Source organism: Ornithorhynchus anatinus, chromosome 19, assembly GCF_004115215.2.
Source record: "Ornithorhynchus anatinus isolate Pmale09 chromosome 19, mOrnAna1.pri.v4, whole genome shotgun sequence".
In the NCBI taxonomy this organism is placed as follows: domain Eukaryota; kingdom Metazoa; phylum Chordata; class Mammalia; order Monotremata; family Ornithorhynchidae; genus Ornithorhynchus; species Ornithorhynchus anatinus.
The window spans coordinates 27,774,711-27,789,010 of record NC_041746.1 but is presented as its reverse complement, the minus strand read 5'-3'; the positions used below and the strand labels follow the sequence as shown (position 1 = coordinate 27,789,010).

The 14,300-nt window shown below is 38.3% G+C and overlaps 1 protein-coding gene across 2 annotated transcripts in view; it reads left to right on the top strand.

Moving 5' to 3' along the window:
• The window catches only part of RNGTT (RNA guanylyltransferase and 5'-phosphatase), a 229,558-nt gene that overhangs the window by 136,043 nt on the left and 79,215 nt on the right, over window positions 1-14,300 (top strand). For both annotated transcript variants that reach the window (XM_029047073.1, XM_029047074.1), the window contains one exon: window positions 4,557-4,657. In XM_029047073.1, coding sequence (XP_028902906.1) covers window positions 4,557-4,657 — 101 coding nt within the window. The remainder of the gene's footprint in view (window positions 1-4,556; window positions 4,658-14,300) is intronic.

The window sequence follows — 14,300 nt, the reverse complement described above, 5'->3', positions numbered from 1 at the left end:
ACACAAAGTAAGCGCATAACAAATTTTTTTTTTTTTAAAAAGTCACCATTCGCAAAACCATTAATGTCTAAAAAGGGTATGATGAAATATTGGTTGAAAATAAGAACTTTATATAAAAGTAAGAATTAGTATAATTGCCCTAATAGTGCAAGGGAAATTCAAGGACTTTCAGGTAGACTTTTTTTTTTTTTTAACTTGTTGAGTTGGAAGTTTCCGAGATGAGCAATTCACAGTCCACATGGGGAATACATATCTGGTAAAGGGCAAGAAGCAACACAAGACCCGTCTATGGCCCTGGTAGGCATCATGAAAGCATTTGACACCATCAGCAGACATGAGTTCTGGCAGCTACTAAAAGTGTTTAAATAGATTCCATTCCTCTGGGAGATCATTCTAACTCAGCAAGCTAAGAGCACCACTTAAAAAACCTTGAATCAGTCATTCAGGAATTCCTATCCCTGATGACTTTGGCCTAGAAACTGCTGTTGGACAAGTTAATCCGTCCTCTGGTACGGTTTCTAAATGTCCTTGGCAATGCCATCTCATCCTGAGGTCTCTGCATAGCACTTTACTGATTCAGAAGACTGTTAGCCGGAATATGTTTTAGTGGGTACTGAGCTTGTAATTATTGGGCCGAATTTTTCCTTGGCTGGAAGGCAGATAAGTTTGGTGTAGCTATTTGTTTTTCCCCCACAATGAAAGAATTAGGTTCAAGAAGTCATACTGTGAGTAGCATTTTTTCTTAACACAGTAGTTTTGAAAAAAACTGTATTTTTATCAGTGCTATTAGAATTTCTCACTACTCAGCAGGGTTACAACTAGGATCGAAAAGTATATTTTTTTACTTAGTAGAAAGAGTGAAGTAATAAAGCCATGACATGTGTAAATAGCTTAAACTAGGTGGCAGTCAAAGAAATGGATTATTTTAGACCTGAGTTAAGATAAGATACTCGTACTATTTCTAACAGGCCAGTGGTTTTGATGTTGATATTGCTGGAAAGATATGTATGTGCACAGTGCCCATAGTAGTTCACAGTAAATGCTGTTCACTGACCATTTAGCTTAATTAAAAGCCCCCAGATCAGGACTGCTTGCAGGTGTTTCCTTTAATGTGATCCATATTTTTGTGCTTATTGGTCTTCAGCAGGGAAGGGAAAGGAGAGCAGAATGATAGTGTTGCTCTGAGCCATCTTGCTGAGCAACACTTGTTTTCCAGTTAAATGCGAAATTGTTCACTTCTATGTTTTGTCTTCCTTCCGCAGACTGTAAACTCCTTGAGACAAGGGAATGTCTTTTATTTAATTTTTCTATGTATATCCTGAAGTTTCTAGTGTAGCGTAATTAGCATCACAGGAACTCATTAAGATTCTTAGTGGTGGGGTTAATGAATGGATGCTGGTTAGTCCAGTGTACCAGGTAATGAAGAGTCAGGGCTGCCCATCAGGGAACATTTCACAATCACTGACTGGGCTAGAGAAAAAGGGAGACTCGGAAGCCTGCGGGGCAGGGAGACAGCTGTTTACTGATCAACTGGTCAAGGTTCCCCGTGTATTGGCATGAATTGCCAATTTCTAGAGCTGATTTCTAGAGAATTTTTACTCTTTGCAAGGAAAGGGCAAAATAAGCAGATGAAACTGATTCATATGAAGTCCAGTTCTAATGGCCCTTTCTTAGTTCCCTCTAGTTTGACCTAATGTTTGTTTGCAATAATCTTCATTCATTTCATGTTTTGAAGGAATAAAATGGAAAAAGATTTAAGTACATACAGAAATGTTTTGGAAATGCTGCCAGCAAAGCTACTCTGCATTTGATGCATAAATTATAAAAAAGATGGAACTTAATCCATAGCTCATTTGCAATAAAGTCTTGAGGACTTTTACCTACATGCTATATCATTAGTTCAACTACTTTGTTTAACTGCCCTCAGTTCTGAGTTTGTTTTGTGAAATCTATTAAAGTTGCTATGATTAATTTTATTCATAAGAGAGATAATTTGGATTCTAAGCAGAATATTTCCAATGCAAACGATTCTTAAATTACTCTTCTGTCATCTTCCTTCAGAAGCATAATCAAAAGGTGGCAGGATTCCAATGCAATTCATCTTGCTACGTATTTTTGTAATATTATGTTTTGCTCATCAGGAAATATAAATATATTCTTCAAAAGTAAGTAGCTTTAAAAAGGAAATGTCTTTGAGAGTCAGCCTCAGACATTAATTTTAGCGACTGACTAACAAGTAAAAACTTTGAAACCATTGGGAGAATGTCAAACTGTTTTACCTGCTTCTTCTGAAGGGGAATAAAATCGAAAAGGTTGAGTATCAGGGTGTGTTTCTTTTCATTTTACTTTTGGTTTACTTTTTAGTTTCTTTTCTAGAAACATGCTATTGGTATATCACCTTAGAAAGCAATGTAATTTCATTGTTTTCTTAAAGGTGGAGTTGGTAATTTTGTGTAATAAATGGATAACTTTATACATGTAGGGAAAAATAACTGTTCACCATGGATAGTCCATCCCATAATAATAATGATGATGGCATTTGTTAAGTGTTTACTATGTGCCAAGCACTGTTCTAAGCTCTTGGGGGGAAGGGGGTGGTTAAAAGATAATCAGGTTGTCCCATGTGGGGCTCACAGTCATAATCCCCATTTTACAGATGAGGTGAGGTAGCTGAAACACAGAGAAGTGAAGTGACTTGCCCGAAGTCACACAGCTGACAAGTGGCAGAGCTGGGATCAGAACCCCTGATCTCTGACTCCCAAACTCCTGCTCTTTCCACTGAGTCACGCTGCATCCCATGTTTTTAAAACTGTGGAATGGGCAAATCTGCTGAGGCTTGGCATTATCATGTGTTTGGGAGGGGTATGTGAGAAGGTTCAATTGAGGAATGGGGAAAAGTGAATGAAGAGCAAGCAAAGCAAACCCTCCTGAAATGCCCTCTCCTTCAGGAGGCATTCCCCAATTAATTTACGTTTGCCTCTAGTGCATGCTTAGTGGAATAGGTGCTCAATAAATAGTATTGATTGCTAGGAGAAGCCAGAAGATTATTTTCTGTGGAGTTCAGGGAAATGGGTAAAGGAAGTAAAAAAAGGAAAGTAATTTTAGGTGGTCTAGAATCTGATGGTGAGCAATTAGGTCTGAATGTAGATAGTGGCACAACCACTTTAGGGTGTGGAGGATAATTAGTGAAATCCCTGGGGGAATTACCGGACTGATAAAGCAGTGTGGTCTCTGAATTCTGCTACCTAGCCAGTACGTTGCCCATTGATATATAAATACTCAGAGATAGAAAATGGAATCAAAAAGTCCGTCATGGTTTTGGAGAGACTGTAAAACAAAGAATGCGAAAGGGCAGTGAAGCTCCACATGAAGTTGGGGGTCTGAAAGGCCATGTCATATCTTTTAATCCGGCTTTGAAACCCGGACCTCCTTCAGTTGAACAGTTGAGCCAGCATCAGTAATGAACCATACTCACCTTCAAGTGGCAGACCAAGATTATGAGTTAAAGAGTTCCCAGGTGCAGTCAGCTTACCAGTATTAAAGCAGAAAGCTGTACTGGGAAGGACATGCGAGGAGAATCGACTATGAGAGGATCTTCAAACATCTCTAGGGAGCTAGGGAAAAGGAACAGTGTGAAGATACAGTCTCAAACAGTGGGAAATGGCATTGAGAACCCACTGCAGCAAAACATCAGCCTCGGAGTTAGGAATTGAGATGGGGATTGCTGTCCTCGAGCATAGGCTTCACGGAGGTAAGGGGATTGTAAGTGGCAAGCGTGAAGATAGAAATGGACACTGTATGGGACAATCCTATTAACATAGCAAGGTTCTAGTCTCACATGCAAACAGTCAGTGATGTCAGTCTTTTCAGCTGTGTTTGAAAGCAAGAATAATAGATGTTGGAAAGCACCATCTTTAAAAATGAAGAACTGCTAGATCTACTTGTCATTAATCAGATTCTTATGAGAAAGCTAGTGACCATCCTTTTCCAAAATGATGAAATTACTGGAAGCAGATAAGCTTGTAAGGAGGGTGGGAAATGACCAGGGAATAGAGTTTAGATTTATCACTGGATTTAGGAGGAAGGGACAGATACAGTTGCTGAATGGTACGTGGGAAGAAGGGATCAAATTTAGCCATGGACTGCATCCAAAAAGAGAAAAACAGTGAAGAACCCCAGTGATGCTGTACTTATAAATACTTCATTAAAAAATAGTTTTTGTATTGATAGCAGAGAACTATATTCTTCAAGCATTTTATGGAGAGAACTGTTATCAACCATCTGCTCTGGCAATTATCAGTCAGGCGAAATATGAAATGGCGAATATTTACAATCTGTGATAGGGCACAGTTATGGCTACATCACTATTTTCTATACAAAAGTAGACAGTGAGCTTGCTTCTTTGTTATGCACCCTGATTTCATTTTTGGTTGAAGAATATGAAAGAACCCAAAGGACGCAGTTATAGTCATAATTTCCCAAGTATTTTTGAAAATTATGTGAAAACACTGAACTAAGTAATGTTGATTCACTAAAACTATTTTAATTTACTTTAGAAATACAAACCTGGTCGATGTGATGATATTTTGAAATGGAAGCCTCCAAGCCTGAATTCTGTGGATTTTCGTCTAAAGATAACGAGAATGGGTGGAGAAGGGTATGTGTATTCACTTTTCTTGTACTATTTTTGAATTTAAATGCAACATCCCTTTAAATGGCCTTGATCAGAAAACAATAATTTATTAACATCTTTTAAACTTTTATTTTACCACCTCACTATTTTTTGAACATTTGAATTTTCATTCCTCTTAAATCTAGTTTTTTTAAGAATAGAAATAAACATAATCTTAAGGAAATAAAAATAGAAATTCTAGCTAGATTAAAAATGTTTACCTATATGTGATCCAAGGTAACTGCATTGCATAAGGCAAAAAAAAAAAAGGTTTGAAAATGCTCTTCTCTTCATGGTCAAGGATTGCATCTACCAACTTTGTTGTATTCTCCAAAGAGCTTAGTATGGCGCTCTGCACGCAGTCAGTGCTCAATAAATGTCACTGACTGTTTGAATAGCCCAAACATGCCATCATATCATGCATTCCTAGTTTATTAAAACGTTTTAAGATTTATTATGGCTTGTCATGTGATCAAGCAAATTGCCGCCTTTGGCTGTACTTTCAGTCTTTCAAAATATTTTATTTAGAAATATGAAGCCTTCAGGGCCAAAGAGACATTTCTTAAATTTCTTCAGTGCTGAAACCCTTCTTTGTACTGAATAGCCACCCCACATTGTAGTGCTCTATTTTTCATTCTCTTTTGCAGTTACACTATTTAATTTTAATGCTGGTATTAGTTACAAGGCTTTCTCACTTGGAGACCGTGCTACAAAGTTGACTTTGGCTTCAGCATTTCATTCCTTTTCCTCTGGAGTATTTTGACTGAGTTGACTAAAATCATACTAATCAGTTTCTTTTTAACATTGGATAATGAATGATAGGTGTAATCCATAAGCATGAAACACCCATTTTCCTCAATAGAATGCAAAAGGTCTCATTTTGCTAGTTAAGATCTGTATTTGCACCTGTACCCAAAAATCTAATACTGAATCTTTAATTACTAGTAAAAGCTACTACTCTGGCACTTAGTCCGGTGCTTGCCACACAGTGAGCACTTAACTAATACCATTAAAAAGGCCAAAAGAAAAAACCCTGAGGAAGTAGGTTTGGCATAGAAAAATGGAAGCTGGGTTTTCTTAAACTGCACAGCCATGACCAGGGTGGACTTGTCTTAAAGACAGTAGATATCTGCACTGCTATGACTCGGGTGGGCTTCTGTTAAAGAAAAACATTGGACACCTAGCTGTGTCAAAAGAGTGTATTTACTCAGGAAGTGCTCTGCTCGAGGTCTGTCTCTCTCTGTCTCTGTCTTTCTCTATTTCTCTCTGTCTTTCTCTATTTCTCTCTATCTCTCTGGAGCTTCCTGATCCCTTCACATGGCAATATATTCCTCCTCCCTTCTCTCTTGAAAACCACGTTTCTGGCGGGCATGGGAGACCCAAGCCAACTTGGGTCAAACTTGGCCGTTTGATACTTTTGGTTTAAGCTTTCCCAAGGAGAAAAACTTTTTAAAAAGTATAGAACTATTTGAGGCAAGGTGCTAACAAAGTGGGAATTTGTAGTACCTTTTCACAATAGCTTGGATTGTTAGTTATGGTCTTATGGGAAGAAAAACATCAGACTATTAATATTTGAGGCACAGATTTCAAAAATGACTTCTTAAAGTTCATGTGTGTAGCTGCATAATTTATATGTACAATAAAGGTGACAGTTTTTGGAAATTGGGCCCTTAATATGAAGTATTTCCTGGCAAGATTATGTGGAACAGATTTCTCAACATGAATTATTCAGATAGCATATGAGCAGTTTTCTTTTTCAGGTAAAGAATGTTATGTAATGGTTTTCATTAAATGAGTGAATTTATGACATGGGTATGAACCCAGTGCTAAGAAGCTAGCTATTCAAAGAATGTTAAGAGAGTATTACAAGGTATTTATCTATCATCGTTTTAAAAATACTGCTAGGTTTCATGGAAACACAAAAATCACAGCATGTGACCAATTAACTAGGAATAAGCACTCTAAAGCACTTGGTTGATTTGTTTACTTGATTATATTCCAAGGGTTCCTGTACTGCAAAAATTAGTGGGGGATGGAAAAAAGTTACTCTAAAGGTGTAAAGTAAATTCCATCCTTTAGAAAAGTTGATGTGAAGTTGTTGTTTTTTAAAAAAAACCTACGTAGTTTTAGCCTTTCTAATAGTAGTTTTGAGACTTCAGAGCATTGCCCTAATAAAATGGTTATGAAACAGATTCCTATTGGATTGAAATCTAATTCAAGTAAGAAATCTAGTCTATTGAATTGAGAGTCCTGCTGCTACTGCTGTTGGCAATTCCAAAGTTGACATTTGGACTTCATTCCTTTTTTTGCGATATAATTTTCAGGCACCGTGCACTGACCCTGCAGTGTTAATTAGTAGTTGGGCATGCAATATATTGGGGTATTCTTTCCGAAATCAAAAAGGTTCCTTGGGTTGATTTTAGGGATTAGTGAGGTGAGTTAGGAAGGGGCGAACTGATTGAGTGATTTAAAGCCAATGGTAAGGAGTTGTGGTTTGATGCAGAAGTTGATGGGCAGCCATTGGAGGTTCTTGAGAAGTGGGGAGACTTGAACTGAATGTTGTCGATCAATGATTCGTGCAGCAGAGTGAAGTGTGGGTTAGAGTAGGGAGAAACAGGAGGCGGGGAGGTCAGCGAGGAGGCAGATGCAGAAGTCATCTTGACTTAAGTGCTTGGATCAGTGTGGAAGCAGTTTGGATGGAGAAGAAAGGGCAAATTTTAGTGATGTTTAGCCAGTAGGCCACGGTCCTTCCATGCTACTTTCTTAATTGCCTCTATTTTCTGGTGGTTTCCCTATACTCTATTAACATGAGATTTTCTGGTTTAGGATAGCAAAAGATACAGATAATCTTCTTTTGCTCTTAGTTCCTAATTATTAATCTGTCTCTATTATTGAGCATATGATATTTGCAGAGCACTTTAACGAGTGTTTGAGAGAATACAATAGAACTAGAAGGCATGGTTCCTGCCACTGAAGTGTTTGCAATCTGATTATGTCCATTCAGAGTGTATTGCAGGGATTATGGAATTCAGGGAAAGCTTGCAATTTTTGGATTGCCCATGAAGCCTTTTTTGGTTTTGCTTTGTTTAGCATTTAGATGGTGACTTTTGGACCTCTTCCAATTGAGTTCCTAATCAAAGGAGTGGCTTTTTTTGTTTGTTTAAATAGTATTTGTTAAGCATTCACTGTGTGTCAGGCACTACACTAAGATCTGGGCACAAAATAATCAGGTTGGACAAAGTCCGTGTCCCATATAGGACTCACAATCTTAATCCCCATTTTACAGATGAGGTAACTGAGGCACAGAGAAGTTTAAATGACTTGCCCGGGGTCACACAGTAGACAAGTGGTGGAGTCAGGATTAAAACCCTGGTTTGCTGACTTTTAGACCTGTGCTCTTTCCATGAGGCCACCCTGCTTCCAGAATGTTCTCAAACTCTTTCTGTTTTCTCTGGCATGGATTTCCAAAATAGTCATCTGCATGCATTCACCTCTGAATGGCTGGGTGAAAGGCTTTCAGAAATACGGTGCCCGGCTCTTCAGATGGAACCATTTCCAAACCATTGAAAAGTTCATTGGTACTAGCTCCCAGATACCATTTTCCAGTGCATTGTCACCCGTAATTAATGTAAATTAAGAAAAATTAGATCAGGAAGCCATACATCACCTCACTGATGTTACAGAATTGAGGGGTCGGGAGGCCTGCCCAGACTGGGTGGAGGAATCAGAGAAGCTGATGCTCCATCCTTGGCTGCCTCCTCACCAGTGGAGTACCATGGTCTGCTCAGGTTGGAGGAGCCCACAGAGGCCTCCTCCCTCCCAAATTCCCTGCACCCCACTCCCTTCCACCACTGGGGTCTTTTTAGAGTCTGGACCTGTCTGCTGTCTAGAGGAGCTGCCTGGAATCCGTTCCACTGTCCGTAACTCATATTACCTCTTATGGTTGCGATTGATGTAATAATTGTCTTAAATTTTGTTTTGTTTTGTTTTTCATTTCAATCTCTCCTTGGGTGTCTCTTGCCTCCCTCCCTCTCCACACAATCTTATTAGATTTTGAGCTCCTAAGTCAGCCAGAGGGCATGGCTAACTTATTCTCTGTTGTATTTTCCCCCAGGACTTAGTAGAGTGCTCTGTATGTGGGAGGCATTCAATCAGTCGGTCAATCAATGATATTTATTGAATGCTTACTCTGTGCAGAGCACTGTAGTAAGCACTTGGGAAAGCACAATATAAAGAAATTGGTAGACCAGATCTATTCCCACAAGGAGCTTATTGTCTATAGAGGGAACAGTCATCAAAATAGACCAGGGAAAAGGGAAATGTAGAGTATAAGAATATTTACATAAGGATTGTGGGTGTGGAGAGAAGTATCAAAGTGCTTAAGGGGTACACAGTCAAGTGTGTAGATGATGATGCAGACGGGAGTGCAGATAAGGGAAATAAAGAGCTTAGGAAGGCCACTCGGAGAATGTGATTTTAGGAGGCATTTGAAGATGGAGAATGTGGTGGGCTGTCAGATATGAAGGGGGAGGGATTTCCAGGCCCAAGGGAGGATGTGGGCAAAGGGTTGGTGGTAGGATTAACAAGGTCAACGTTCAGATCATTAAGTAAATATTGTTGAATGAGTGAATGGTTCAGCTAGAAATAATAATAGCAAAAATTCTGGTATTTGTGATTACTATTAAAAACAATTGATATTATGTCCCAAGCACTGTGCTAAGTGCTGGGGTTAATACAAAATAATGAGAATGGACACTAGTCACTGTCCATGTGTGCTCAGCGTCTCAATGGTAGGATCAGCTTGGTGATAGCACCTGTCAAATAATATTCCCTGTACTTTCCCCTTGTATATTTCTTATTTTGAAATAGAATAAATGCCTTCATCTTCAAATCCTTGAAATTTTTTTTTAATTAAGCATTCCTTTCAAGTGTCAAATACTAGATATGTGATATGTCTGTTTCCAGCTTCAATAGGAAACGAATAATAATATTATGTACTGAAAGGTCGTGATTTCCACAAGATGTCACTGTCTCTCCTGAAGAACCTGTTACTCTTTGAAGATTTCTGTTTGCCTGTAGTTTTAATACACTGCAGATGTTTTCATAGCTGACCTTTGGAATGCCTGGTAAAAGCATAAGGGCCTTCTTAGCAGAATTCTTCAGAGAAATTCTGGAATTAACCCATATTGGATAACCTCTGAGTTCCCTTCTTTATTTTACATGACTTTATTCATATTCATGTCTGTCTCCCCCGCAACTGTAATGGGCAGGGGACATGTCTGCTAATTTTGTTGTTTTGTTCTCTCCCAGCACACTCCCAAGCACTTAGTACAGTGCTCTGCACATAGTAAACCCTCAATAAATACAATTGATTGACGACTGTTCATATTAGAATGAATGTATTATTTCTATCATTTAGGTGATTCTTTATTTCAGTATCTTTTACTATTCACAGTAAATATACATTTTACTTATTTGAAGGTGGCTGCTAGTTATCTGTGCAAGGGTAACTGTAAATTAGAATTGTTATCAGTTATGGTGATTTAGAAAAAGTATCCATCCTATGTTGAAAATAATTGAAAAATCTTGGCTATTGAGGGATGGTATAATATAGAAGAGTACATTTAAATTACAGTTGGCAGTCATTAAAATCTTTGAGCCAGTTTTTGGTCTGGTAAAGAACTCTGTGGAGTTTCAAAAAGTAAAATGGTTTTCTGTTAGATGGAGATGACCTGAGCATATTCCAGAGCCCCCAAAGAACTGAGAGTCATTTTTTGGATTTTAGGATTAACTGTGGAAAGTATTGCATTAGGTTCAGCCTGCCAGGATATAAATGTTGTCAAAATCCTCTGGCCCAGTGCTGGTAGCAGACTTGTTTTTCCAAATGGAGTTCCCAGTATATATTTACAATGGTCCAAATACTATCAGCATCTCCATTTCTGCCTGTTTTCTCTGACTCTAGCTCAGCAGGGAAAAATAAATTGTAAGGTTTCTATGCACAGATATTTTTTCCTAATTTTCTAATGCTTCTATAGTTAAAAACATGGATAAATACATTATCTGTGAGGCATCTTTGCATTTTTACCAATCTCTTCTTCATCTTGGGAATGGGCACCACTCTGCCACTTGTCTGCTGTGTGACCTTGGGCAAATCACTTCACTTCTCTGTGCCTCACTTACCTCATCTGTAAAATGGAGATTAAGACTTTGAGTCTTGTGACAGGGACTGTGTCTGATCCAATTATCTTGTATCTGCCCCAGCACTTAATAAAATACCCGGCACATAGTAAGTGCTTAACAAATGCCATTATTATTATTATAATTATTAGTAAAATAAACTAGGTAGACATTAAATAAATCAGACTCATCTTGTTGGAATCCAGCTCATCTGAACAAGCCTGGAAGTCAGAAGGACCTGGATTCTAATCCCAAACCTGCCACTTGTCTGCTTACTGACTTGGGGTAAATCACTTAACTTCTCGGTTTCTCAGTTACCTTATCGGTAAAATGGGGATTAAGACTGAGTGTCCCGTGTGGGACAGGGACTGTGTCCAACCTGATTAACTTGTATCTGCCCCAGTGCTCAATACACTGGTTGGCACCTAGCCCTTAACAAATACCATTTATTATTATTACTACTACCACTGCAGTGCATTGCCCCAAATGAGTGCTCAGTAAAACTGCTGCTTGCTTTGCTACTAGGTGGAATGTGGCATGAAGCATGCATAGACTACTGAATCTTACAGAACAGGTTCAAATGAGGACCAATTCCTTTGTCCTACTGAGACTTGTTGATCACACATCTGCAGAAAGCCAACATTTTCCATTCAATTTACTTTACATCTGCCCCTAGACAGATTAAAAAAAAACCCCAATCACAATGGATATTATTCAGTTAGGAAAGTTTAAGCATGACCAATTGATTTTCAGTATATTGCTAATTTTTTTTTAACATACACACTGGAAAAGGAGGGCATTTTCCAGGGAAGCAGGTGTAAGTAAAAAGGTATGAGAGGGAAGAGTAAGGGAATTATAGAAGGCCTGAGAAGAGCTTAAAAAAAATCAGTGGGTGGTTGGAAGGGAATAAATTCCTAATCATATTGAGGGGGGTATCCTTTGCTACTACTGTTGGGCCCAGAATGTTGGCCTGGGTGAACCTCCAGTTAGACCCAAGCTGACCTTTCTTATGGTTTTACATGATAGAAATCAGTGAGGAAAGAGAGAATGATTTCTAAAACTCTCATTTTGTGATTAAAATCACTTTTCTACCATTTTGGCTTTGCCATAAGTTGAAAGTACTTATAGCCATTAAGAAATAGTAATAAAAACTTCTTGTCTTTCCTTTTCCACAGGCTTCTTTGACATAAGCCATTAATTTTGTTTAAAGGGCTTCTGGTGAGATCATTTAATATCCTCTAGTGTATGACAGCCACAAAATATAAATATGGTAATTCACAGAGTCCTTTAGGAGAAAAGAAACCGGGTTTATTGTAAAAGGTTGCCTTTGATCTCTGGAAGCTCTCACTCCTATTCTGGTCGCAGGGGAAAGTGAATTGCAGGGAGGAAAGGGGCATATCTGGATTAATTCAGCAGTTATTGGTCTTTTTGTGTGTGTGTGTGTGTGTGTGTGTTTGTCCATGTACTAGGTGGTAGGGTGGCATTAAATCCGGATTATAGTGTAAGCTTGTTGTAGGCAGGGCATGGGTCTGCCAACTGTGTTGTATTCACCCCAGAGCTTAGTACAGTGCTCTGCACAGTGATAAATAAATATCATCGATGATGATTATAATGAGGACGCCCACAAAGCTGGTTGCAGAGGTATGTTCGCTGTGTCTCCATTTCTTCTTCTTGGTCCAAGTTAATCTCCCCTAAGATTTTTATGCAGTGCAGTGTGGAGCAGCAGAATGAAGGCTCTGGGTTCCCAGTGCCTGAAGTATATCGATCTGTGTTCCCTAACAAGAACCTCAGACGTTACCAACTTCCATATTTAGGTAGTGACCTGCCAAATTTTTGAGTCATATCCGTGATGGGTAGTGTTCAGGTTGGAAGCTTATAAAGGCTATTTTAGGCTGTCCGTGGGTGAAGGTGCCACATACAAAATATATAGTCTCTAGAGAACGTAGAGCCAGTGCATTCTAAACTGTATACCTTATCATTAAGCCTGAGGGGCTGTACTAATCATAATGAAACCGCTATTATTTACAAACCTCTAATCCCAACTCTGCCAGTTGTTTGCTGTGTGACCTTGGGCAATTCTGTACCTTCTCGGAGCTTCGGTTTTCTCAAGCGAAAAAAGGGGATTCTCCCTATTATTTAGACTTTGAGCCCCATGTGGGAAAGGGACTGTGTCTGATCTGATTGCATCTAACCCATTGCTTAGAACTGTGCTTGACATAGACCCTACCATAAAAAAGTAGAATGACAAATTTTGATTTTCTCCAGGGCTTATGCTTTCTTTGACGCTTTTTAGTATTGTTAAGAAGGCATGTGACAGTATTTCAGCAGACTCCAATCAATCAGATATTTTAAAATAAACACTTTTTGCATTAACATTTCTTTCTAGATAGCACTGTTCGTATATGTGGAAATTGAATTTTCCCAGGTGCTTTTGAATACAGATTCTTTTTAAACTTTGGAATTGGGTTTTGTGTTTCTACCTGATTTTCTTAAAAAGATCCCATTCCTCTTCAACTCCCTGTTCCACATCTCTTTGCTCCCCATCACCTTTCTTTTCCATCTATGCTCAACTTCTCTCTCCAGTTCCTCTTTATGCCTCTCTGTCTTCCTTCCTCTTATATCTCCCTCCCATAAACCATTTACACTGGATCAGCAAGATAGTAATTCATTTTCTTTTTAAAATTTAATAATGTATTATATTGCATATCATTTTACAAAGCTTTTTAGAAGTGCAGCTCACATACGAATGTGGGTGCATAAGTGGTTCATCCATAGGATTGAGTTTTGCATGTTTGCTGAAAATGATTTGTTGTCAAGGTGAAATGATTTCAGTGAAGTTAAAGCATGGATTTGAATATAATGATTTAAAAAAAAATTCTTAAGGATTTACCAGTTCTTTAAAAAAAAAAATCAATCATTCTAGTTCAGAGGCAGCCCTAGATACTGCGAAGACTTGATTTTTAGTGAAATATTTGGTCTATTTAAGCTTTAGTTAATGGGGACTATTGAAACCATAAAGCAGCAGAATAGTTGCCTTTTTAAGTTTTTCCTCTAGTTTTAGACCCCCAATTAGATTAAGGTAGCTAATGTATTCTTTCTAATTTCCTTGTAATATCTCTAGAATCTGATTATAATCCTTTCCATTATCCTCTGATTCTCGTCTTCTGTGTCCTTATCTGCTTTGGAAGATAACACATTTATTTATTTTCAAATATATTCCATTTGTGGATGCAATTTGTGTGTTAATTTTAATCTTGTTCTTTTTGACACATGAGTGATTTTTACTAATATTCAGGTTCAGAGGGAGAAGAAGTTGTTTGGCTTATCTTTGTTTATCTTGTCGGTTGGACCACATAGTCTAGCTTTTTGCAGCTAAATCTTTTTCTCTTTACTCTTAAAGACAGTGGAAAGTTCCACCTTTAATCTTAAAGATTCGAAGATTTGAGCTTTT